The sequence below is a fragment of the Anguilla rostrata genome, chromosome 15, assembly GCF_018555375.3.
Source record: "Anguilla rostrata isolate EN2019 chromosome 15, ASM1855537v3, whole genome shotgun sequence".
Classification (NCBI taxonomy): Eukaryota; Metazoa; Chordata; class Actinopteri; order Anguilliformes; family Anguillidae; genus Anguilla; species Anguilla rostrata.
The window spans coordinates 1,223,389-1,247,726 of record NC_057947.1 but is presented as its reverse complement, the minus strand read 5'-3'; the positions used below and the strand labels follow the sequence as shown (position 1 = coordinate 1,247,726).

The window sequence follows — 24,338 nt, the reverse complement described above, 5'->3', positions numbered from 1 at the left end:
GGGCGCAGACACTATCATCTTATTTAAAGCTAGGCTCAAAACATATCTTTTTAGTCTCTCCTATATTTGAGGGGCAGGAGTGGGTGGTGGGCATAGCTATAGAGTCTCTGGTGGACTGAGCGGTTAGTGCTGTCACTGGATCATCACTGGTAGTGCTGTGTTAAGCTGAACCAGTCATGGTCTGGTGATGACTGTCTTAAGCCTGCCCTCATGGCTGCATTGGCCCCTGCCTCTGTTTCCCTTAGCTATGCTGCCATAGGCTTATTCTGCCGGGGTTTTCCTTATCGCACGCATGCACCTCTGTCTCTTCTGCTCTGCTTGCTAATCTACCTTTTGAACCTCCTAACAATGTTTTTTTCTCATTTTCCTTGACTCTGGGCACCTGCCTGCAGCTCTAGCCCAAGTTTGCTGAGCACCACCCCCGGGCCCGGAGCTCCAGCCCTAGAACGGCGAGACCAGCTGGGCACCCCCGCCTCCTGCCACTATCCATAACAAACCGGTGCCTCAGTCCCGGGCCCAGTGCTCACCCAGGGGGCTCCAGTCCCAGGCCCAGTGCTCACCCAGGGGGCCCCAGTCCCAGTGCTCACCCAGGGGGCCCCAGTCCCAGCGCTCACCCAGAAGGCCCCAGTCCCAGGCCCAGTGCTCACCCAGGGGGCCCCAGTCTCGGACCCAGTGCTCACCCAGGGGGCCCCGGGCCCTGTTACTCAGAACAACAACAAAAAAAAGCAATTGATCAACTAAAGCAGTTGGTTGCACAGTTAATTCAGGTCACCTGATTCCTTGGGTCTGAATCAATCACTGATGTAAAAATAAAAAAAACCCAGAAAAAACAGCAGACTCTGTGGCCCACCAGGACCAGAATTATCGCTGTAGTAAAAAGAAAAATGATCTGTATAAGGGAGGTTTTTGTTTTAGCCCAGCGCTAAGACCTTTGATTCTACTTACAATCTTGATTGAAGGTAATGATTAGTTAATTAGTTGAATCAAGAAGTTATTTTGTATTGAAATTTTCTGTGCAAGTTAAATGTTGTAGTGCAGTTATGTTACTGCATTACAGGGCTTATTATGATACTGGCAGGGGTCTTGGCTCCAGTCCCTCTCCAGTTGGCCTGGCATAGGCACTTGCAGGGAACAGCCTGTGATTGGCCAGGCATGTTGAGAGGCGGCTGTGACGGACAGGGACCAGGCAGAGCAGAGATGTGGAGTGCATGATTGAGCTGATGTCTGGCGCTGGTGCTAATGGATTTGGCCTGTCATGTCTGTTTAACATTCGTCGATAAGGAAGCAGGTGATGATGGCCGATTGAGCAGACCAGCAGAGTGTAATTTCCCTCCAGAAACAGAGCCATGCATGAGCTAGATTATTACCAACTTATTTTGTTCAAATTCATTTTATTTAGAAAAATTCTCTCTCTTTCTTGTTTTTCTTATTTTATTAATTTTGAACAACAAGATTAATTTCCTTGTTTAAGTATTGCTGTTTTTTTATTCTGTTATTTCATTTTATTGTTTTTAATTATTATTTAACAAGCCAAGCCCTTGCACTGTTGGTTGCAAGGTTGCAATTACAATGGCTAATAAGAATAATATGCAACCTGAGCTGTGATGGAGAGATTGCAGTACCCATCTTAGTGGGATACTCAGTTGAGGAGGAGAAAGAGTCTGGAAAGTGTTCGGGTGGCGTCTGGCTCCTGGTGGAAAGCTTTTCCGTTTCTGCCTCTCCGCATTGGATCAAATCTGGGCCCCCTGGGTGAGCACTGGGCCTGGGACTGGAGCCCCTGGGTGAGCACTGGGCCTGGGACTGAGGCCCCTGGGTGAGCACTGGGCCTGGGGCGCCCTGGGTGAGCACTGGGCCCGAGACTGGGGCCCCCTGGGTGAGCACTGGGCCCGGGACTGAGGCCCCCTGGGTGAGCACTGGGCCTGGGGCCCCCTGGGTGAGCACTGGGCCCGAGACTGGGGCCCCCTGGGTGAGCACTGGGCCCGGGACTGAGGCCCTTGGGTGAGCACTGGGCCTGGGGCCCCCTGGGTGAGCACTGGGCCCGAGACTGGGGCCCCCTGGGTGAGCACTGGGCCTGGGACTGGGGCCTTCTGGGTGAGCGCTGGGCCTGGGACTGGGGCCCCTGGGTGAGCACTGGGACTGGGACTGGAGCCCCTGGGTGAGCACTGGGCCCGGGACTGGAGCCTCTGGGTGAGCGCTGGGCCTGGGGCCCCCTGGGTGAGCACTGGGACTGGGATTGGGGCCCCTGGGTGAGTGCTGGGACTGGGGCCCCCTGGGTAAGCGCTGGGCCCGGGACTGGGGCCCCTGGGTGAGCACTGGGCCTGGGACTGGGGCCCCTGGGTGAGCACTGGGCCTGGGACTGGAGCCCCTGGGTGAGCACTGGGCCTGGGACTGGGGCCCCTGGGTGAGCACTGGGCCTGGGGCCCCCTGGGTGAGCACTGGGCCTGGGACTGGAACCCCTGGGTGAGCACTGGGCCTGGGACTGGAGCCCCTGGGTAAGCACTGGGCCTGGGACTGGGGCCCCTGGGTGAGCACTGGGCCTGGGATTGGGGCCCCTGGGTGAGCGCTGGGCCTGGGACTGGGGCCCCTGGGTGAGCACTGGGCCTGGGACTGGGGCCCCTGGGTGAGCACTGGGCCTGGGACTGGAGCCCCTGGGTGAGCACTGGGCCTGGGATTGGGGCCCCTGGGTGAGTGCTGGGACTGGGGCCCCCTGGGTAAGCGCTGGGCCCGGGACTGGGGCCCCTGGGTGAGCACTGGGCCTGGGACTGGGGCCCCTGGGTGAGCACTGGGCCTGGGACTGGGGCCCCTGGGTGAGCACTGGGCCTGGGACTGGGGCCCCTGGGTGAGCACTGGGCCTGGGGCCCCCTGGGTGAGCACTGGGCCTGGGGCCCCCTGGGTGAGCACTGGGCCTGGGGCCCCCTGGGTGAGCACTGGGCCCGGGACTGGGGCCCCTGGGTGAGCACTGGGCCTGGGACTGGAACCCCTGGGTGAGCACTGGGCCTGGGACTGGAGCCCCTGGGTAAGCACTGGGCCTGGGACTGGAGCCCCTGGGTGAGCACTGGGCCTGGGATTGGGGCCCCTGGGTGAGTGCTGGGACTGGGGCCCCCTGGGTAAGCGCTGGGCCCGGGACTGGGGCCCCTGGGTGAGCACTGGGCCTGGGACTGGGGCCCCTGGGTGAGCACTGGGCCTGGGACTGGAGCCCCTGGGTGAGCACTGGGCCTGGGACTGGGGCCCCTGGGTGAGTGCTGGGACTGGGGCCCCCTGGGTAAGCGCTGGGCCCGGGACTGGGGCCCCTGGGTGAGCACTGGGCCTAGGACTGGGGCCCCTGGGTGAGCACTGGGCCTGGGACTGGAGCCCCTGGGTGAGCACTGGGCCTGGGACTGGGGCCCCTGGGTGAGCACTGGGCCTGGGGCCCCTGGGTGAGCACTGGCCTGGGGCCCCCTGGGTGAGCACTGGGCCTGGGGCCCCCTGGGTGAGCACTGGGACTAGAGCCCCCTGGGTGAGCATTGGGCCTGGGACTGGAACCCCTGGGTGAGCACTGGGCCTGGGACTGGAGCCCCTGGGTAAGCACTGGGCCTGGGACTGGAGCCCCTGGGTGAGCACTGGGCCTGGGATTGGGGCCCCTGGGTTAGTGCTGGGACTGGGGCCCCCTGGGTAAGCGCTGGGCCCGGGACTGGGGCCCCTGGGTGAGCACTGGGCCTCGGACTGGGGCCCCTGGGTGAGCACTGGGCCTGGGACTGGAGCCCCTGTGTGAGCACTGGGCCTGGGACTGGGGCCCCTGGGTGAGCACTGGGCCTGGGGCCCCCTGGGTGAGCACTGGGCCTGGGGCCCCCTGGGTGAGCACTGGGACTAGAGCCCCCTGGGTGAGCATTGGGCCTGGGACTGGAACCCCTGGGTGAGCACTGGGCCTGGGACTGGAGCCCCTGGGTAAGCACTGGGCCTGGGACTGGGGTCCCTGGGTGAGCACTGGGCCTGGGATTGGGGCCCCTGGGTGAGCACTGGGCCTGGGACAGGGGCCCCTGGGTGAACATTGGGCCTGGGGCCCCCTGGGTGAGGACTGGGCCTGGGACCTTCTGGGTGAGCACTGGGACTGGGGCCCCTGGATGAGCACTGGGCCTGGGACTGGGGCCCCTGGGTGAGCACTGGGCCTGGGCCTGGGGCCCCCTGGGTTTGCCCTGGGCCTGGTAACCTGACCTCAGAAGAGGGAAGAGGTGTTCCTATTTGTCCCGGGCATCTTCTAGGGCTGGCTGACCGGCAAACGCTTCTAAAGAAGTGTTATTTTAATAGGAACATTTCACTCTGAGGTGCCCTGAGTTGTTTGTTCATTCATTTATTTATTTAATTCTCCATGTTACCTCACAGAAAGGCGAGTTTATTAACTGTATATTTTTCTGAGCAGATGGTAGGCGAGCCTAGCCATGATTGCAATAATGTGTACATTGCAATGTGCCTATCTTTATAAAACATCTGATAAGTATACCTCATTGATGGCAGTACGATAATACTGTCTTACCTGATGCATGATCACTCATACCAGTTTGAGCAGCAATGTTTTATTGGCTCAGCCTTTACTGAACGGCACGTCTCTTTCAGTTAGAACACAAACTTTTACTTTCCTAGGTGTGTGTTTTGTGTGCACGTGTTTGCACGTGCCTGTGCCTGTGTGTGTGTGCGCGCGCGTGCAAGTACCTGTGCATGTGCTTGTGTGTGTGTGTGTGTGTCCACGCACATGCCTGTGTATATGTGTATGTTTGTGTCATGTAGGGTTATCTGCTGAAAGAAGAGCGAGACTTTATTTTCAAAAATAATCTTTGATACTTCAGTACATTTTCATTTTGAATACAGAAATCACAAATATTACTCTTTTTTTTAACCTTTTCTCCCAAAGCATTGCTAAAGGAAATTTTCACCTGGGTGTACTACTCTTAAATAAAACCTTACAACTTTCTGGCAACACACAGCATAGAGCTTGTGGCATTATTTGAAGGGCACATGTGTGCCATCAAGACTGTATCAAAATTTTGGAAATATGGAAAGAATTAACTAGTGGCATTGCTGGCCAGAAAGGAGTCTGTTGCCGGCGCTGACCTCAAATTTGCGCCGTGTTTGTGGCCCATTTTTTAATAAATTGTGGATATTTGCTTTGTTACCATTCTGTGGACAGCAGCGTCCATACCACTAGGGGGCAGGAGGGATAGGGCTACAAAAAATGTATATTTTCTGGTCTAGTTAAACAAAAGTTAATGACAAAATACAATTATAAAATAAATAATTCTCATAAATAATTATTGTATAAATATTTGATTCCAATGAAATGTACTGTTTGTGACACTCAAATTCAAAGCAGTTTAAAATGTTTCTCAGGCTCTGTTTCTGTAGGACATCGCTATGACTCTTGCAAAAACACTGTCAAAAAGCAAAAGTGCAGAAGTGCACGGGGTTGTGTCGTTTCAGTAGACCACAATATGACACAAATGCATAGAAATAATCCCACGAAAGCCAATTTGAACATCAACTGAACTGCAACACTTTAAAAAGTGACCACTAGTTTGTTTCAGGAAAATTCTGAAAAGCACTTTTAAGCAAAATAATGCATCTTCTTTCAACATATGGTGTGTATTACCATCACATTTTAGCTGGCTGTTGATTACGCAAGAAGCATAAATAAGCAGGAAGGATGATAAATGATAGCAAAGCACTATACAGAGCAGCAGACTGCTCTCTTGGCTCTGATTCTGATTGGTTTCAATTCATGCTCTTTGATTCTGAGTAAGAGAGCCAGATGTCCAAACAGACTTCACCATTAGGACAGATTCCAATAAATAATGCCTCAGTAAAATGCACCAGACTGTCAGATCTGTGCATTTGTACTTTACAGAGAGATTACCCAATAAAAAGGAATACAAATTGAAACACATAAATGCTATGTTATAAATTCGAGACATCTCACTGGCTATTAGGCATGAGGCCCGAAATGACTTAAACTTATATTACCACATAAATCCCCATGGCTGCTGTAGGTATTGGATTGTCACATTTCTACCTTTACTAATTAAAAATGAGTGATCAACTGTGACCCTCATAAATGCAATTAGCTGAGGTAATACTGAGGAGGGAATGAGACAGGGACTGAATGTCAAACACAAAATGGCTGCATCAGTATCCCCCTGGTACACTGCACACCAAGTGAGTCTTTTTATTTTACACATTTTACAACACATTCATAACAGGCATAAAAACAAGAAGACACTGTGTTGCATTCCAGAGTCCACTTGTGTTACAATAGCCAGGTGTACGCTATTGGGCATAACGCTAAGCCACTTCAACAATGACCACAACCATGAGACAAGACATGAGACAATCAAAGTGATATGTAAACAGACAACCAAGCGTTTACTGTACAGCAAAGCAGGGATGTGTATCTATTTTAAAGCTGTTAAAAGCACATACACCAGCTCAGCGCAGGTTGCAGAGTCTCACAGAGCAGCCAGGGGGGAGATGGAACACATGGCGGAGTGGAACATGGTCCTCGGTTCAGAAGTCCGGACACAAGATTTGCCAAATGCTTTTCTGAGGGCAAACATTCCACCAGAAAAGTGTACTTCACTAATTCTAAATTACGAGCATTAAAAAAATAAAAAAATTTAAAAAAGCATGTAAGAAATGCCAGAGCTGGTCAAATCAGGTGACTACATGCCTGTGGTCACTGAGGAGTCAACAGATGGCACAGGCTATTATTAGCACATTATGCGTGTTCCACAAGGAAAATCAATTAAATCCAATTTAAAAGTTATTCTTGCCATCACTGACAATGCACGCTACAGGCTGGAAGCATACAATGGCACATTTAATGGCTTGACGCCAAATGCAGCTTGTGTAATACACGCATGGTGCCATTTTGGCTAGTTCACAAATTCATCAGGCTAGTCTAAAAGGTTTCCAAGAAGAATGGGTTTTAGCGCCTCCGCTCCGAAAGTGTGGTTGAAATGATCCACTGTTCAAAAGTCAAGACGTTAGATTACCTGAAACATGATAAGGCTGAAGACTGAACTGAAAAATGAATACCAAATACTGGCTTAACAGACATACAGTGCAGTCAAATTAGTAAATATTACATCAAAACATTAAAAGAAGTTGCTTAGAAATTCCAAAAGAAACAACCAAATTATTAGCATACAAACAAGGCACCGAGTTGGTACTGGGTTCTGGGATAGAGACAAAGCAATTGTTACTAATATCATACAGACGGCAAAACAAGAATTGTCCTTCCAAAGCAACTCTTCTCCTTTCGACATGTTTACACTCAGCACTGCCAAATAATGATGGAGGAGACTGTTAAACAACTGATTGTAATCAAATTTAATCACAAATTTTAAATCCTGCATTTAGTTGAGTTTTTAGACTTTCATTTTTTAAGCTGATAACACTGTTAATTGTTTTTATGATTAATCTTATTTACCTTTTTTTTTTTTGGTCCAGGTACTATAGTTGCCCTTTTTGTGTGAAGTCCTGCTTCCTATTGCTTGGAAAGACAGACAAAATACATTACAAATGCGTGTCTCTGATTCTATGGACTGAAAGCAGCATGTACTTATTAGTGACAACTGATGTAGATTAAAGAGGACGGGAAATATGATAACTGACTTGCCAGAAGGCGAGGTAGGCCGTCAGGCAAACTATTTGAGTTGAGTCCCTGTTTATAAATGCTGTTATTCTGTGCATTTATTTTTAAAGCTCAAACATAGGCTTGTTCTGTATACCTGTGAAAAGTGGTGTTACACTGTAAAGACCATAGGACACCATGATTAACACTAGAATGGGAAAGCCAGATTTATGATGTACTGTACAACAGGAAATTCCACAAAGGAGAAGGCTTTGCTTTGAAGCAGTGATCTTTTCACAGGTACTCACATACAGTCGGAATAAAAAGCTGGGAAAGGTCTGGGTAGTCCATAGAGAGCGAGAAACTGTGGCAGTGGAGTGTTTGTTAACGTGAGAGAATCTGTATCCTAGATTCAACCTTTATTCTTCCTTATCTTCCACCCCCCAAGCCCCCCAACCCCTCTGACCTGTACTCATGTGTAAAATTAAAGGCAGATACTGGCTGAGAGCAGCTCCGGTTGACTCTGTCTGGGGTGGAGATCTGCCGCTCTGGCTCGGTCCGAGCGGATCTGCCACTCTGGCTCGGTCCGAGCGGATCTGCCGCTCTGGCTCGGGCCGAGCGGATCTGCCGCACTGGCTCGGTCCGAGCGGTGACACGCTGATTTCCGTCTCTCCCCGGGGCGGCGCTGCGGCTTTTTCCGCTGGAGAATTCCTGGATGTTCTGTGCACTGCGAGCAGCGGGACAGGAAGAGGGGCATCCGGTCCATTTTGGGAAGCCGTGCCCAGGGAGAGGTACCACGTTCTGGCCTTTTCATGATGAGCAGGAATGGCTCTTTGTGTTTGCTTCTCATTTTAATTTTTTTCTTTTTTTTTGGGGGGGGGGGTGGTGGGAAGGTGAACATAACACTAGAATCCAAATTATATCAAAATTTACAGTCGGGATTTAAATAAATCTTATTTTTTGTGTGATGAATTTTTTTAATCAACATGAACAAAAGTTAACCTGTTTTTCACTCTTCCCCACCAATCAGGGATTGATTTACACCTATGACATCAGATGAATGGAATCCCTGGCCAATCAGTGACGTTAATCAATCATTAAATGAACTAGGTTGAATAGAAAGTTATCAGTACTATTGTGTCAAGGGCCAGATTTGAGAATCTGTGCTCTAGAACAGGGAGTGGAGAACCCCTTGCGCTGTTTTTTTCCAACCGTTACTGCATATATGTAGTAAAACATCCAGTGTGAAATCAACTGTGACTGGGCACATACGGTCCCTATTGAATTCATATGTATACTATCAGAGTTTAACTAGCACTGAACATTTTACTGTGCATGCCGTATATATCCTTTAACAAACCTGACCAGTCTTTTCCCGTGAACACATTTAAAAACAGAAGTTAATCACCTTTATGAATTGAAACATCAAAGGCATATCTTTGGTGGGGTTTCTTTGTGTTCACTCACTGTTACAAGTAAGAATATGGCTATATTCTTTCCTACACCCCATTAAAATTGGGATTATGAGAACCACTGTAATGTTTGAAGTAATAATCCTTTTCTGTTAGGGTGTCAATGAACACTGCATTTTTTGGAAAGTTCTGTTTGTGGAATCCTGCTTTGTGTTCCACTGCACCTGAACAGTAGAAGTGCTGCATGTCCTACAGCTTCTCCATGGAAACGACCTCATGGTCACATGAGCAACGTGGCTCAAAGGTGATCTGTGAAGTTCAATACTAAGTAACTACAGCAGGTGTGCTTTTTATGTTGTTGGATACCTTGTACATGATATTATTTTCAAAGCATTAAAACATGTATTAATTTTATTTTGCCAAGCCTTATAACAGCAACGAGATTCAGACGGGGTAGAAAACTCACACCAAGTGCGGTTGTCAAGCAGTTGAATTCATTGAGGCCTGATTGGTCAAAGGAAAAACCAGAAAAACACTTCCTGATGAGCAGCAAATGTCCTGCTCTCCTCTCTAAAATGGAGACAGGAAGGGAAAGAGCTTAAGGGAGTGAGCAGGGAAGAGGCGCATCTGCGTCAGGCTGTGAGGTGGGTCCACTCTATTTTCTGGGAGTCTTCACTGCAGCTTTACAGCACCACACCACTCATATGCTGTTATAATTTTTATTTCAGTGCTGCCATTATCCATACACTTTTAGCATTAAAAGCTGCTTCTGAAGAGCAGGGGTATGTGGTAGTGTAGTATAACACTGCTTTCTGTACACTACTCCTCAACTCCTGGTCTAGCAATAATTCTTCTTCCCTTTTTTTTCTTCTTCTTCTTATTATTGTTGTTGTTATTATTATTATTATTATAACACAAGCCACTGATAATCTAAGATCCTCTAGAACTTCTGGAAGTTCTTAATTTGCAGTTGAATTCAGAAAAACCTTAGATAACCCAAGATGCATCAGATGCGTGAATCGATAAAATGGGGTACTACTTGGTTTGTAACTACGCTGAAACTACCACAGCTACAGCCAAAATAAATAAATAAATAAATAAATGAGCCAGTCAAAGGTTTTCACTATAAAGAGTCTGTTGGGGACAAATCTCAAAAAGACCCCATTGTTTCTAGAGATATCGCTATAGGGGATTCCCTGGTGATTGTTTCTCTATAAGGGATTCCCTAATGATTACTTCACTATATGGGATTCCCTGATGATTATTTCACTATATGGGATTCCCTGATGATTATTTCACTATATGGGATTCCCTGAGGATTATTTCACTATATGGGATTCCCTGATGATTATTTCACTATATGGGATTCCCTGAGGATTATTTCACTATAAGGGATTCCCTAATGATTACTTCACTATATGGGATTCCCTAATGATTATTTCACTATATGGGATTCCCTGATGATTATTTCACTATATGGGATTCCCTGAGGATTATTTCACTATATGGGATTCCCTGATGATTATTTCACTATATGGGATTCCCTGAGGATTATTTCACTATATGTGATTCCCTGATGATTACTTCACGATATGTGATTCCCTGATGATTACTTCACTATATGGGATTCCCTGATGATTATTTCACTATATGTGATTCCCTGATGATTAAGTCGACGATAATGACTTGCGTCTCTCCTTGCTCTGTTGACCCTTATATGAACGTTTAAATTCTTTAATATCAGCAAGAGCTGCGTTCTTCCCAATGTAAACTGTGTGCATGAGATATGGCACTGCTACTAAACACATTAGCCTGGCAGTATGGCATATACATTATGGGACTGGCTAAGTCTAGGGATAAGGTACTACATGTGCACATGTACTGTACATGCTGCATTCTGTTATACAACTGGATAATATACAAGCTGACCTCATAAAGGGTACGATGAGCAGGTTTTGTAATATGATTGTGTAATTAAACGTGATTCTGAGAGAGTTAGCTGCAATGACTGGCTATGGGACCATTTAGAAAATTAAACGTTGGACAAAATTCTATGAATGTCTATATAACTGGGACAGCTTTACACACAGGTGACTGTCATTCAGTTACACTGCTTAACTGAATAGGTTAAATAACTCAAACAGATGCTGAAACACAAGAAGAAAAGAAAAAACCCCATGAGATGCACGTTTGCTGATAATGATCTATATTTGCAAGATTGCCCACATTCAGTAATAAACAGTTGGCCAGAAATATATGTCAACATCTACAGAATAAAAGACACGTTTTAAATTCACACATTGCGGAGAAGAGTCCAAGCATCAGGATCTGAATAAAATAGAGTACAGTATCATACTGATGTTATTTCAACATCATCTATAAACAGGTTTGCTCTTCGATGAGCTGCAAGGTGTACACAAATGCAAACACCTATGAAAACGTTTCAGAAAAAAAAGCAACATGGTCTACAAGCCTTGTGGTGATATAAAAGTAGATTACACACTTTATCACTAAATTTACCATAAAAATGTAACAATGTTAACTTCAGCTGAATCGGTACACACTGCACTTGTTGCAAGTAGCACTTTCCATTCATATTTCATATCATTAGCTTTTTATTTTCCTTCTTTTGAAAAAAAAAACAAAAAACTAAAAATTGATAATGCCGTTTTCTTAGTCTAACTATGTTAAGTCCTAAATATACAAAAGATTATGACACTTCCTGGAAAGATACCAATGTTGAAAGCCATCGTGCCGAAGCTGATTGGTCTTACAGAGTTGATTACGAAACCCTGCCATCTTTCTGTAATTAAACCCAGTTCACTACACTGAGTCCCCATACAAACATTTGTACAGTAAAGTTTTCCGCATTAGCATCACTCTTAGGCCTGGTGTCTGCCAGTAGGGAGACCCCTCATCTTCTTTTACAGAAAAAAACACACTCCAAAGCACTTCCATTCAGTCTCCCATAGTCTCATAAATAAAAACGATAACTCATACTTGAATGTATTTCTATCTGTATACACATATACGCATACACATATAAATATGTTACACACAAATAACCTTTGCAGTCCTTGATTTACAAACGTATTTACAATTTCTGAGTGTAAGCAGATTTCTTTCCAGCATTTGAACATGAAATGACTTGAATGCTCAAAGAAAAGATTTTCTGAAAGTACTTAATGGAAACAAGATAAATATATGTGCCAGACATAAAAATGACATATATTTATAGGGCATACATCTAAGTCCTGAGGGAATGTAAGAAGATTAATTTCATATTTAAGATTGTAGTTTACAGCCAGCGGTAGAATAAAGTAGGCCAATTGTATCTGAAGGCTGAATGTGCTGTCATGAATATGAAATGATTAAATACAGATATTTTAATTCATCTTCAGTTGAGACCCATCGGCCATCTTTCTTTCCCCCTTGAGCCTGCTCTGCAAGACTTGTCGAATTTACCTCATATACACAGGATCCATGGATACACTGCTAAGGCTAGAAATATCTGTCATGGTTTATGAATATTAACGCAATCATAAATTCAGGGCTTGAATTATGTTAGCTATATTGCAATGTCATTTCACTTCAGCTGAATACATAACATGTGTACCTTTTTTGTAATTGGATGCAAAAATATTTTGAGAAATTCTAATGCCTTAACAATGCCATGGATCTGAAAAATGTAAAACAATGTATTTATTATAGTATGGGAATTAGAAAGAAATCCTTATATTTAGACAAGGTCATAAAAAGGCCTGTCAAAACTGTTTAGAATCAAAAGGGCACCAACTTCTCTTAAAACGGAATAAAACTGGATTCATAAAACATAAATGACTCACCGTAAGGAGGAGCCACATTTCCTAGAAGACTGCAGTGGTAGGCCTTACACATTCAGTACACGTCATACAATTTTTACAATCAAATAAAATCACTTTATAATTACACCACAATGCATTTGTGGAGATTGAGTTTATCTGATGTATCCTGCAGCATCTGATATAGTACTCACCATGTCATCTCTCGTGGAAGATTATTCAGGCTAACATTTCTCCCCACGTAATGATAAAAAAAGTCAAGTACACTTGAAGACTTGTTTTTGCAGTGCTTTGTCTAATATTACATAATCAGAAATCATATAACTCACTGAAAGTGGAAAAAAATAAAATAAGAACTGATTAAGCACAGCATGATAATTGGTCTTGAAGATAAAGGATAATGGGTAATAATGACAGTGAAGACAGTGAGAGGTTATTAAACTGTGTAAGTGTAGATCCAGTGCTTCAAGATGTCTGCCTCCTCTTTCTCTTGGACTCCTCTTCACAGTCCATAGCGGCCATGTTTTTTTTGTTATTATTATTTTATTAAAGCATGAACAAGCATTAGGGGACCAGTCTGAATGTTGGTATCAAGCTCTTGACAAAAGCACTAATGTATTTTTTTCACAAGCAAAATGGTTCCTTTCAAATGAACCTGAAAAGTTGTAATGTGGATGGGTGATGGTGCCTTTTTCATGTTTTTATGAGGAGAGGAGGGTACAGCGCTTTGCTTTGAGACAGACATCCAGAGTGTGTGCATGTTTTTCAGAGATAAGGAGTAAAGGAGCAGCTAATGATGTCTTACAATCCCTACAATCTGCCGGGAAGAATCCTCAGGGATCCCCAGTCAAAATGAAGCGCCCATTTCTATTACAGACAGTGAAACCATTTCTGGCTCATACAGAGTAACGGGGACTTCCTGGTCTGCTGCGTGACATCAGCACGGAACCCTCTGACTTCCTGCGCTGCGGTAGGCCCCTCGGCCAGAGGGGCGGGGCCTCAGGCGAACGGGTGCTCCGTTCTCAGGATGGTGGTCTCGATGTCGTGGCAGCTCTTGCCATTCAAGTGTTCCGAGTGTCCGTCGATGCTGTAGCAGCCCTGCACCTCAGTGATGGAGGAGGCCGTGTAGGAGGTGGACCTGGCGTCCGCGTGGGCAAAGTTTCCCCCAAACTGCATGCGGTACTGGTTCCAGTGTCGCCTCAGTACGCCTTGCACCTGCACCGACAGGGACAGGGACCGTGAGCTTACACTTCAATTCAGGACCTTCCCATTTAACAACAAAGATTTCCAACGGATGTTTTTCTTCAATGACCACGTTTACATGCACACGTTCTGCTGAAGAATGATCCTCATTCCGGTCAGGGTCATATTCCGATTATGCCCTTCACATGCGTTATGAGAGGAGTAGGCCAGTCTTATTCCTGTATACATGATTAATATTCCCTTCACATCAGCCAGTCAATGCTAAAGGACCTACCCATTCTTCCATGTGCATGAAGAGTTAAACATTCACTGGGTGTCAACCACTGACATTGTTTTGTTTATTTTAGGTCTGTCAATATTAACACATTAACCCATGTGATTTATTTGTAATGACTCCTGTGTTAAACACATTTTGGCTGTGGCAGTCCCCGTAAGTGAAGATCTACGGCTGATGACAGGGAGATCTACGGCTGATGACAGCCAGTAGTAGAATGCAGATCTCAGCCCAAAATGGAAGAAGCTTTTAGGCGACAACAACAAGTAGAAGTTGCATGATATTCATCTTAATGATGACACAAGTGATACACATTTTAAAGGAAATCAGGCTTCTGTTTCATTTCTTTTCAAACCAGTAAATTGATAGACAGGGGTAAAAATCCGACATCAATTTTTAATTCCTGTCAGTGATTTCATAAACTCATCATAATCTCATGAATTATTGTCCCACGCTAATGTGGCACCCCTGGGAGGGAGATCCCAGCTGAGCCAAAAGAAACGAAACTCAACGAAACTGCGCTCTCGGTGTTAGCTCCCGATATCGGCCTCGAACTGTGGAGAGCAGCACACCTTTAAGCACCTGGGCTGATTAGTTAACGCAGCCCAGGTGCGTGTGCTCTCTCCCCCAGCCAGCGCAGCCGAAACCAATGCGGACCGAATGCCACAATTTTAATCTCAGGGGCAAAATTACGCTTTAAACTAAGACCGTATGTAATTATACTGAATATTATGTAAAGCAGATTGCTGTTAAACCCTTAAAGCCCAAGGGCCATGAAATTATACGCCAGCGTCTAACAAAAATGTTTTAGATAATTAAATTAACGTCTTAAATGATTGATTCAAGGTGCACTGCTGTAACACCTACACCGCTGTACACCTTAGACTCTTTGCACTTAGAACCCTGTCTCAGCCTGCCTTCATCTGCGTGTTCATACTGTAATTGGCTCCCATTGCCTCAGCAAGATAGAGGAGGAAAGATGATCTGCAGCGGTTTAAGTGCAGTAGTCCTGCCATGCCTCAGAGTTTAATCGTAACCTTTCAGCTATCGAGCAGGGCGCAATGTAATGAAATTTGGTAGATGACAGGTAATTGTATTGACAGAATTAGGCTCCCATTTTGAAAGTGCATGGGAGGCAGGTAAAATGGAAGGCAGTTTTAAGGCGACAGTAGGCTGCACTTTTTGGGCGAGGGCAAATCTATTTAGGGCTACCCAAATAAAGTCAGTTCATGGGAAACAGTGGGAAACTTTGACATTGCATATGAGGTCTAATGAGAGGCCAAAATAGCCAGATTCAATTGAGTCTTTTTAAGCTGTCTGTAAATAGAAAAAACTATTAAGTGTAAAAATGGACTTCTTCAAAAATATGATAAATACATTTCACATAAAAGCATTTTTTTTTACACATTGCAATATTTACCCAGCCTGTGCATGTTTCCCCATTAGGCCTTATCCGTGTTCTTTACCCAGCCTGTGTGTGTGTGTCCATTATATTACATTACTGGCATTTAGCAGATGCGACTTACACAACTTTTACATAGCATTAGGCCCCATTAGGGCTTATCTGTATGGATGCATGCACAGCTTTCAGGCCAGTCCAATACCAACACAACAGGCCAAGTTTCAGAACATCCCTCTGCATCACAACAGCAACTGCTGTGCCCGTGGACGTCTGCCAATATTCAAATAATCTGGAGTGAATATATCTTGGAATTTTCCGGAGGGGAATTTTGTGGTGAACTTTATGCTGGGGACATCAGGACAGTTTTTTTCCATGTTTTTCTTGCGGCTTCCAGGAGAATACTTCTGATGTTGTTTCCCACAATTTTGTCCAAGGTATACAAAAAAGTAAATAAATAAAATATTGAATTAATCAGGTTCACAGGCCATTAACATGAAACAGTGCCCTGTGTAACTCTGAAGTCTTCTGAAGGGTGACATGAGATAAAAAATGAAAGTCCTCTGAACATAGCATAAGTCTAATTCAGCTATCCAGAGCTTCAGAGTAAGACAGGAAACGCTACAACAAACTTTTAAATGTAAAAAGCTGTTAAATCCTGGTGTGCCACACACCCAGTGTAGAGAAGCGGGTGTTTTTCCCTGCTTGGCTGTTCAAGAAGATTGGCTGGCGAGGATTTTAATTAATTTCATTTTGACCCTTAATCTCAGAAATGCTTTCTTCATTTGAACATACAAGATGGATGCTTCCTCACTTATGACTCTGCTTTAAGTCACCTAAATGAATTTGCTGCAGGGAAGCGATGTAATGGTAATCTCTGTATTTGCCTGTGCATTTCACCAGTGTGTATAATCAGCAGCAGGGTGTTATACCGACGTTATCGCCTAACTCCATATTCATGTCTTGTAGGCTTTCGTCATACTGATGCAAGATAATAGCAGTGCTTGTTTCAGTGATGGGAACTGAGACCTATTAAAGACACTAATTGAACACCTTGTTTCCATGCAGTTTTTACAGTGCAGGCCTTCTCCTGTCCGTGTTTTCTTAAACTTTAAATGACTTTGAGAAAGTAACATAATTGGTTGTAAATGTGAGTTAGACTTAGCTGTGTTGGGTTTAAGTGGTTGGTTCCAGCATCTGTGGACTACATAAACCTGCTCCATGGTCAATGCAAGGACATGCCATTCAGGAAATATCTAAAAAAAAACACCTGCCTTGCTTCTTAGCATTTACCTGTTGTCATACATGATCCATGAAATCATAGGCAAGTTAACTTATACAATTTAGCATCACATGTACCTAAACATCCTATATTGGAAATACAACATTGTGTCCTTTTCTAAGCCACACGGAAAAATGTATTCATTGACGCAGTTTACTTGGTGTACAATGATTTCAGCCTTTTGATGTTACATAGATGGTAACACATGGGGATCGTTTTACTTAGTCTCCTAGCAACAAGACCTGATCTCATCTTAGCAAGCTCAGCCTACCTTGATCTCCTTGTAGCACTGACAATTAAATCAGGAAATGGGAACAATTTAATCAAATATTAAATTGAAAATCTTACCTCTCCATTAAAAAAGCAGAAAATGGTGGACACCAGCAGCCCCTGCGAAAGAAAAAGGACAATACTCAGTTAAGATAAGTATCTCCCTCTCAGATCATTTTATCTCCCTTCAACTCCAGACATGACCCCAGAATGCATCTGTGTTCCCAGTGATACAGGTCAGGCACTTCAGCACCTGGCTTGGGGGATTTGGACAGTCAGACTGACCGAGCTGTCAGTCCATGTATTTGACTTTGTCTATTCAGAAAACGCTTTTTATCACTCTAGACTACCTGCAGTCACTGACACTGCACTTAATACTACTACTACTACTACTACTACTACTACTACTACTAATAATAATAATAATATTAATAATAATAATAACAATAATAATAATAATAATGGTAATAATAATAAAGATAAATAGTATGTCCCATACCTGATAATGCATTAAAATATGCATGACGTAATCGTAGACCTCTGAGGAGACGCGTCCATGGGGTTTGTAGGGCAGCAGAACGTACTGGATCCCCAGCAGAGGCACCAGAATGAGAGTGGCTCGGACTGCCTTCATGTAGAGGCTGGATTCCGCCTGGTGCGTCACCTTCAGCTTGGTAATGAGGACACGCACGATGTTCAGCAGGAAAAACAAGTTCACCTGCGGCCAAAATAAAAAGAGTCAACTTCTAAAAACCAAACAACCAGCAAAACCAAACACTTCCACCAATGGAAAAAAGAATGCTACACGATGGCTGTGTAGTGGGATCTACTTCCGTTTACAAAACTAGTGGTTGGTCTGTCTGATTAATTTCACACTTATTGATTATAAACGTAATTTCTGTACCTTCTTGATGATGTCACACTTTTGTATTTCTCAGATTAACACTGATATTCTCCACTTTTGTTAATCGCTCTGGATACAACCGTCCGCTAAGCAGCAGTGTAGTACAATGGGTAAGGAACTGGTCTTGTTACCTGATGGCCACAGGTTCGATTCCTGGGTAGGACCCTAAGCAAGGCACTTAACCTGCATTGCTTTAGTATACATCCAGCTGTATAAATCAATGCAATGTGAAAGTTGTATAAGTTGCTCTGTATAAGAGCATCTGCTAAATGCCTGTAATGTAATGAAATGTAATGCTAAGTGAATGAAATGTAATGTAACAGGCTAGAAGAAGGCCAACCACCCCAGTAATAATAACGAGCCAGGCTGATAACTGGACCCTTCTGATGCAGGAATAAGAGTGCTCTGAGGAGGCCATAATGAAGCTCTGTGATCTGCACTGACGGGCAGGCCAGGGCTTTTCATTCAGCCGCGGACAGGGAGCGAGCGAGGCCTGGAGGCCCATTAACCAGAGAGCTGTTAAACGAGCTCGGGGCGGAGCAAGCGCCTGGAGAATCCCCGCAATAATGCGCAGCGCTCGCGAGGGCCTTCCGATCACCAGGCTCGGCCTTACCAACAATGCAGCGCAGATGGGTCCGTGGATAATATACAGCAGAGACGTGTTCGAACTGATCCAGCAACTACAGGTGGAAAAGACACACAAGGATTTTTCAGAACATTCTCTGAGATCTTTTGTTTTGATATTGTGGCAGGACCATTCCTTCATGTAATACTGCAAGCCTTAAGATAGCTGGATAATATTATAAAATTTAGCATGTTTCCAGGAATTCCTACTGCTTAAAAAAACTTGCCTAATTGTGATAATGCCCACAGAGTCTATTAAGCCCTGTATCTGGGACAAACTTTTAACTGACAAATGGTAAAAAAATAAGATTATAGTCAAATAAACAGGAAGACTCAGCTCCATTGCCACATACAGAGAAGCTACATTTAACTTCAGTCCCTGTCACTACAACACAAAACCTTGAACATGAGAAAACCCCAGCAACGTACTTATCATTGTAGTAGTAACTGCGGGCGATTGCATGAATGGAAGCCGGTATCAATGGGAATCCTGAGGAGAAAGAAGTAAAATAACCCATGTGACCATGATATCAAAGGGTGACCATGATAGGATCATAGTAAATTGTACAAGGAGAACTAGGATCATGATATTGCAATAGTGACCTGCACTATAATGAGTCAAACATACGTACCCCATCCCAGAAGATAGTACCACATTAAGTGCTGCTTTTCGGCAAACACTGCCACAACGATGAGCGTGTGCAGGTAGATCCCCTCACACAGCATCCAGAAGTAGTTACAGCCAAAAAGGTAGAGATGAATGAACTGGGACACTTTGCAGCTCACCTGCGATGACAACATCACAGGAAAGAGTTTATGGTCAGCACATAATACTGACCAGCTTTGATGAAACAAAGGATGAAACGCACAATCATTTAAACAGCATTGAGCTCACAGTAAACACTATATTATACTGGTTTAGTAAATACTGACATACTTATAGAGTTCTGCTACCCTAAATACTGATATTTTCACAGGGTTCTGCTACACAAAACACTGATATACTCACAGTTCTGCTACACCAAACACTGATATACTCACAGGGTTCTGCTACACTAAACACTGATATACTCACAGGGTACTGTTACACACAACACTTATATACTCACAGTTCTGCTATACTAAACACTGACATACTCACAGTTCTGCTACACTAAACACTGATAAACTCACAGGGTTCTGTAACACTCAACACTGATATACTCACAGTTCTGCTACACTAAACACTGACATACTCACAGGGTTCTGTTACACTCAACACTGATATACTCACAGTTCTGCTACACTAAACACTGATATACTCACAGTTCTGCTATACTCAACACTGACATACTCACAGGGTTCTGTTACACTCAACACTGATATACTCACAGGGCTATTCTACACTATACACTGCCATACTCACAGGGCTATACTACACTATACACTGGCATACTCACAGGGCTATACTACACTATACACTGCCATACTAACAGGGCTATTCTACACTATACACTGCCATACTCACAGGGCTATTCTACACTATACACTGCCATACTAACAGGGCTATTCTACACTATACACTGCCATACTCACAGGGCTAAACTACACTATACACTGCCACACTCACAGGGTTCTGCTACACTATACACTGCCATACTCACAGGGCTATACTACACTATACACTGCCATACTCACAGGGCTATACTACATTATACACTGCCATACTCACAGGGTTCTGCTACACTATACACTGCCATACTCACAGGGCTATTCTACACTATACACTTCCATACTCACAGGGCTATACTACACTATACACTGCCATACTCACAGGGTTCTGCTGCACCAGCTCCTGGTTGTTAGCAACTGCGGTCAGTAAAATAATGGTGATGATTGAGTTTAACACAAAGGAGAAGAACAGGTTCTTGTGCAGCGTTATCCTCTGGCAACTTAAGCTGCTGATAGAAAGAGCCAAGATAATAATGTTACAATGAATGTAGGAACCAATACATTACATTACATTACATTATAGGCATTTAGCAGACGCTCTTATCCAGAGCGACGTACAACAAGTGCATTGGTTCATGATGTAGAGGTGCAAAAGAAACACTAGAGTATAATAATCGAAGATTAAACTCAAATATGTATAGATCAGGGGTGGGCAACTCCAGTCCTGGAGGGCCAGTGTGTGAGTAAATTTTTTTCCACCAATTACCCTGGCTAAATGAGCTGGCTGCACGCATCAACACCAGTTCACTTCTAGATTAGAGCACAGTAAAACCTTTCATATAGGGACACAAGAACAGTCTTCTGCTTTCATGTGCTTATCAAACCATGTTGCCGCAATGTCAGATGGTGTAAATGTCTGGGCTAACTAAATAATTAAGGCCAGAAGTTGGCATGAAAACCAGAAACAGACACGGCCCTCATTGCCCACCTCTGGTATACATGCATATTCACTACAATCGTGTTCATGCACTATGAAACAAATTTGATATGACCTGTCTGATGAGCCGTGTATTTAAAAACAAGTTTTAACTAGTACCAGAAATATATACTACACACGAATATCAGATTATTATTATTATTATTATTATTATTATTATTAATAATAATAATAATAATAATAATAATAATAATAATAATAATAATAATGTCTTTCAATGCTGGTTTTTACTCCTGCTGACCTACACATTACACAATAAGTGATAATGAATGACCTAGAGAGTAACTGACAATGAATGACCTCATACAGACTTACACAGAGACTGATAATGAATGACCTCACACAGACCTACACAGTTACTTATAATGAATGACCTCACACAGATTTACACAGTAACTGATAATGAATGACCTCACACAGACCTACACAGTAACTGATAATGAATGACCTCACACAGACCTACACAGTGACTGATAATGAGTAGAAAGATTGCTGCTATTATTTACTTACTTGAAATGGAAAAATATTCCCAGTGAAATAAACAATGCAATCAAAGACAATCCCTGGCCAATTAGGGTTAAGTAGAACAAGTTCATCGCTGTCTGCAAGGGAACGGAAAATACAAATCTCTTAAGTTTCCATAAGCACAAATATTTAACTGACCTCAGGTTGATCCAGGACAGGTTACTACGTAACTATTCATCAAACATCAATGTAAACCATAATTTACCTGACACAGATACACTTAAATAGCATATAATATAATATAATATAATATAATATAATATAATATAATATAATATAATATAATATAATATAATATATAAAAGCACTTATGAATAAACTGAAAAATACTCATACCACTCTGCCTTCATTTGTGTGTTCATTGCATCTGGTGTAGTTTGTCCACGTTCTGTTACTCTGTGGATGTGAAAACCAGCGGCCATTTTCATTGCAAATCTTCGTCACCTTCTCTGTTGGAAAGAAACAGGACCTGTGAGCAGAGCTGTAAGCAAATTCGTCACCTGCACCGTTCCATCCACCGGCGGTGCTGCATCCTGCACTATTGATTCGCTGCTCATACTGCGTGTCCGAAATCACGTCAAATCTGGGTTTTTAAAAAAAAGAGACAGTCTGCCCTCTTTGTATTTCTCGCTTTATTCAGAAAGTTTGAAGGCAGAGAATTCAAAAGGGTCACAGCTGATAAAGTACCGCGGTGTGCAGCGCTCTCCTGGAGGGGTGGGGGGGTCCGCGTTGGCTTGAGATTCGGCCACCCCACACGACTCGCTAAATGAATCTTCTTTTGACTTCAGCATGATGAATGGGCCTCTAGAGTTATCAGCCCACATCGTTTCTAAGCAAGCAGTGTTGAGAAGTTTGGTAAGTGGACATTATCGCACCGATACTGAAATGTACACTCATGTCGGTGTTCCAAGGTCAAATTAAAAATGGAAATATTCTAGCAATGTCAAGCCTCATTTTCCTAAAGTAAGATGAAAATAATATTCCATTGCTACAAGGCCAATGTAGCAAAGTAAACATTGGCACCTATGAGAGAGACATTGGCATTTGCAGGTGAGTCATCATTTTACTGAAAGGGGACACAAAAAAAAGAAACCTTCAGCTTGGTTGTGTCAAAGGTTTTTTTTGCAGAGAAATAATAAATAAATTAAATGAACAAATGAAGGTGAAGTCTACAGACCCTGAGCAATCACCTGTTTCTCGCATTTAAAGCCACATTAAGCCACAAAACACAGACGTGTAACTCAAGTCTTCCGAATTCAAAAACACTAAACTGGTAAACTGGCACCACTTCAAAACATGAGGGTTGGAGATCTGAAGACAGTGTGTCTATTCAAGTTCACTTCTGATTGGCAGCCAATTAAACACATGCAGTGCTGATTGGTTAATATAGAAATTGACAGATTGCTTGCGTAAGTGAAATGGTCTCCAAAACACTGATTTCCCTGTTGTGGGTAATGTTACTCTCATGATAGATACAAAGCTAATTTAAAATTTTATTAAAATTGGATAAATATCATAGTTATTATTTTCTTTATTTCTTAAACCCATGTTTTGTGCATTAGTGATACTGCATGAAGGTTAGCTGGTCTGGGAACGCGGACAGCCAGGTTTGAGCGGCTCCGCTGGATTGGCTTACACTCTCTCATGCTGCAAGTCACTCCGGGAGAGGGATTCTGCTTTAAGAATGGTGTATGATGTAATGCAAGGTGTGTTTTATGAACCAGATGCTCAGAACAGGGCAGAGACTCACCGTAAGGGTCAAAGTCCTGGAAGTAGTCGGGACAGTGCTGTTCGGAGGTAATCCCCGCCTCTGTGTCGTCCCAGCACAGCCACCCGTCCCAGGTCCGATTGCACATGGGACCTTTAAAAACACCCCACAAATGCATCCTGTTTAAACTGCAGCATGCACACGCTCACAGAAAGTCAGACAAAAACTAAACAATGGGCTCTGTTTCCGGGCAGGCGCATGGTAAAGTGGTATTTCCCTCACGTATTCTGACCTGCCTGAGTGGTTTGGTAATTCTGTGATTCGCTGTGTGCTAAAGTGGCAGGGGAGCCACTGCTGGGGGTGTAATGTCACTTAGTACAGTGCGATTCTAAAGCAGCTCATCTGAATCTTCAGGTCAGTCTAGTCTGCCATTTGGGTCCTCCGCCACCCACCTGCTCAGACCACATCTACAGTGTAAAGCACAGGCCATTGCACAGCGAGCACATCTACAGTGTAAGCACAGGCCATCGCACAGCCAGCGATCACATTTACAGTGTAAAGCACAGGCCATCGCACAGCGGGCACATCTCCAGTGTAAAGCACAGGCCATCGCACAGCAAGCGAGCACATTTACAGCGTAAAGTACAGGCCATCGCACAGCCAGCGAGCACATCTACAGTGTAAATCACAGGCCATCGGACAGCCAGCAAGCACATCTACAGTGTAAATCACAGGCCATCGTACAGCCAGCGGGCACATCTACAGTGTAAAGCACAGGCCATCGCACAGCCAGCGAGCACATCTACAGTGTCAGCACAGGCCATCAGACAGCCAAGGAGCACATCTACAGTGTAAAGCACAGGCCATCGTACAGCAAGCACATCTACA

General features: G+C 44.2%; 2 protein-coding genes across 3 annotated transcripts in view; both read right to left on the bottom strand.

Annotated features, from left to right (window-relative positions):
- Positions 1–504: 504 nt before the first annotated feature.
- LOC135241249 (basic proline-rich protein-like) lies at positions 505–4,529 on the bottom strand. Its single transcript, XM_064311469.1, has 5 exons — positions 4,511–4,529; positions 3,997–4,186; positions 1,623–3,829; positions 1,073–1,166; positions 505–697 (listed from the first exon to the last, which is right to left on the bottom strand). The coding sequence occupies exons 1-5, from the start codon at positions 4,527–4,529 to the stop codon at positions 505–507; spliced, it is 2,703 nt and encodes a 900-aa protein (XP_064167539.1).
- A 6,672-nt stretch (positions 4,530–11,201) lies between these two features.
- Positions 11,202–24,338, bottom strand: part of calcrla (calcitonin receptor-like a) — a 35,451-nt gene continuing 22,314 nt past the window's right edge. Inside the window, exons 4-13 of one of the 2 annotated variants that reach the window (XM_064309813.1) lie at positions 23,493–23,603; positions 22,079–22,191; positions 21,728–21,819; positions 20,603–20,726; positions 19,422–19,575; positions 19,219–19,279; positions 18,779–18,845; positions 17,761–17,979; positions 17,340–17,381; positions 11,202–14,048 (exon numbers count right to left, since the gene is read on the bottom strand). In XM_064309813.1, coding sequence (XP_064165883.1) covers positions 13,833–14,048; positions 17,340–17,381; positions 17,761–17,979; positions 18,779–18,845; positions 19,219–19,279; positions 19,422–19,575; positions 20,603–20,726; positions 21,728–21,819; positions 22,079–22,191; positions 23,493–23,603 — 1,199 coding nt within the window. In that variant the 3' untranslated portion in view covers positions 11,202–13,832. Of the gene's footprint in view, positions 14,049–17,339; positions 17,382–17,760; positions 17,980–18,778; positions 18,846–19,218; positions 19,280–19,421; positions 19,576–20,602; positions 20,730–21,727; positions 21,820–22,078; positions 22,192–23,492; positions 23,604–24,338 lie in introns of both variants that reach the window. The other variant, XM_064309812.1, reaches the window with a different exon arrangement.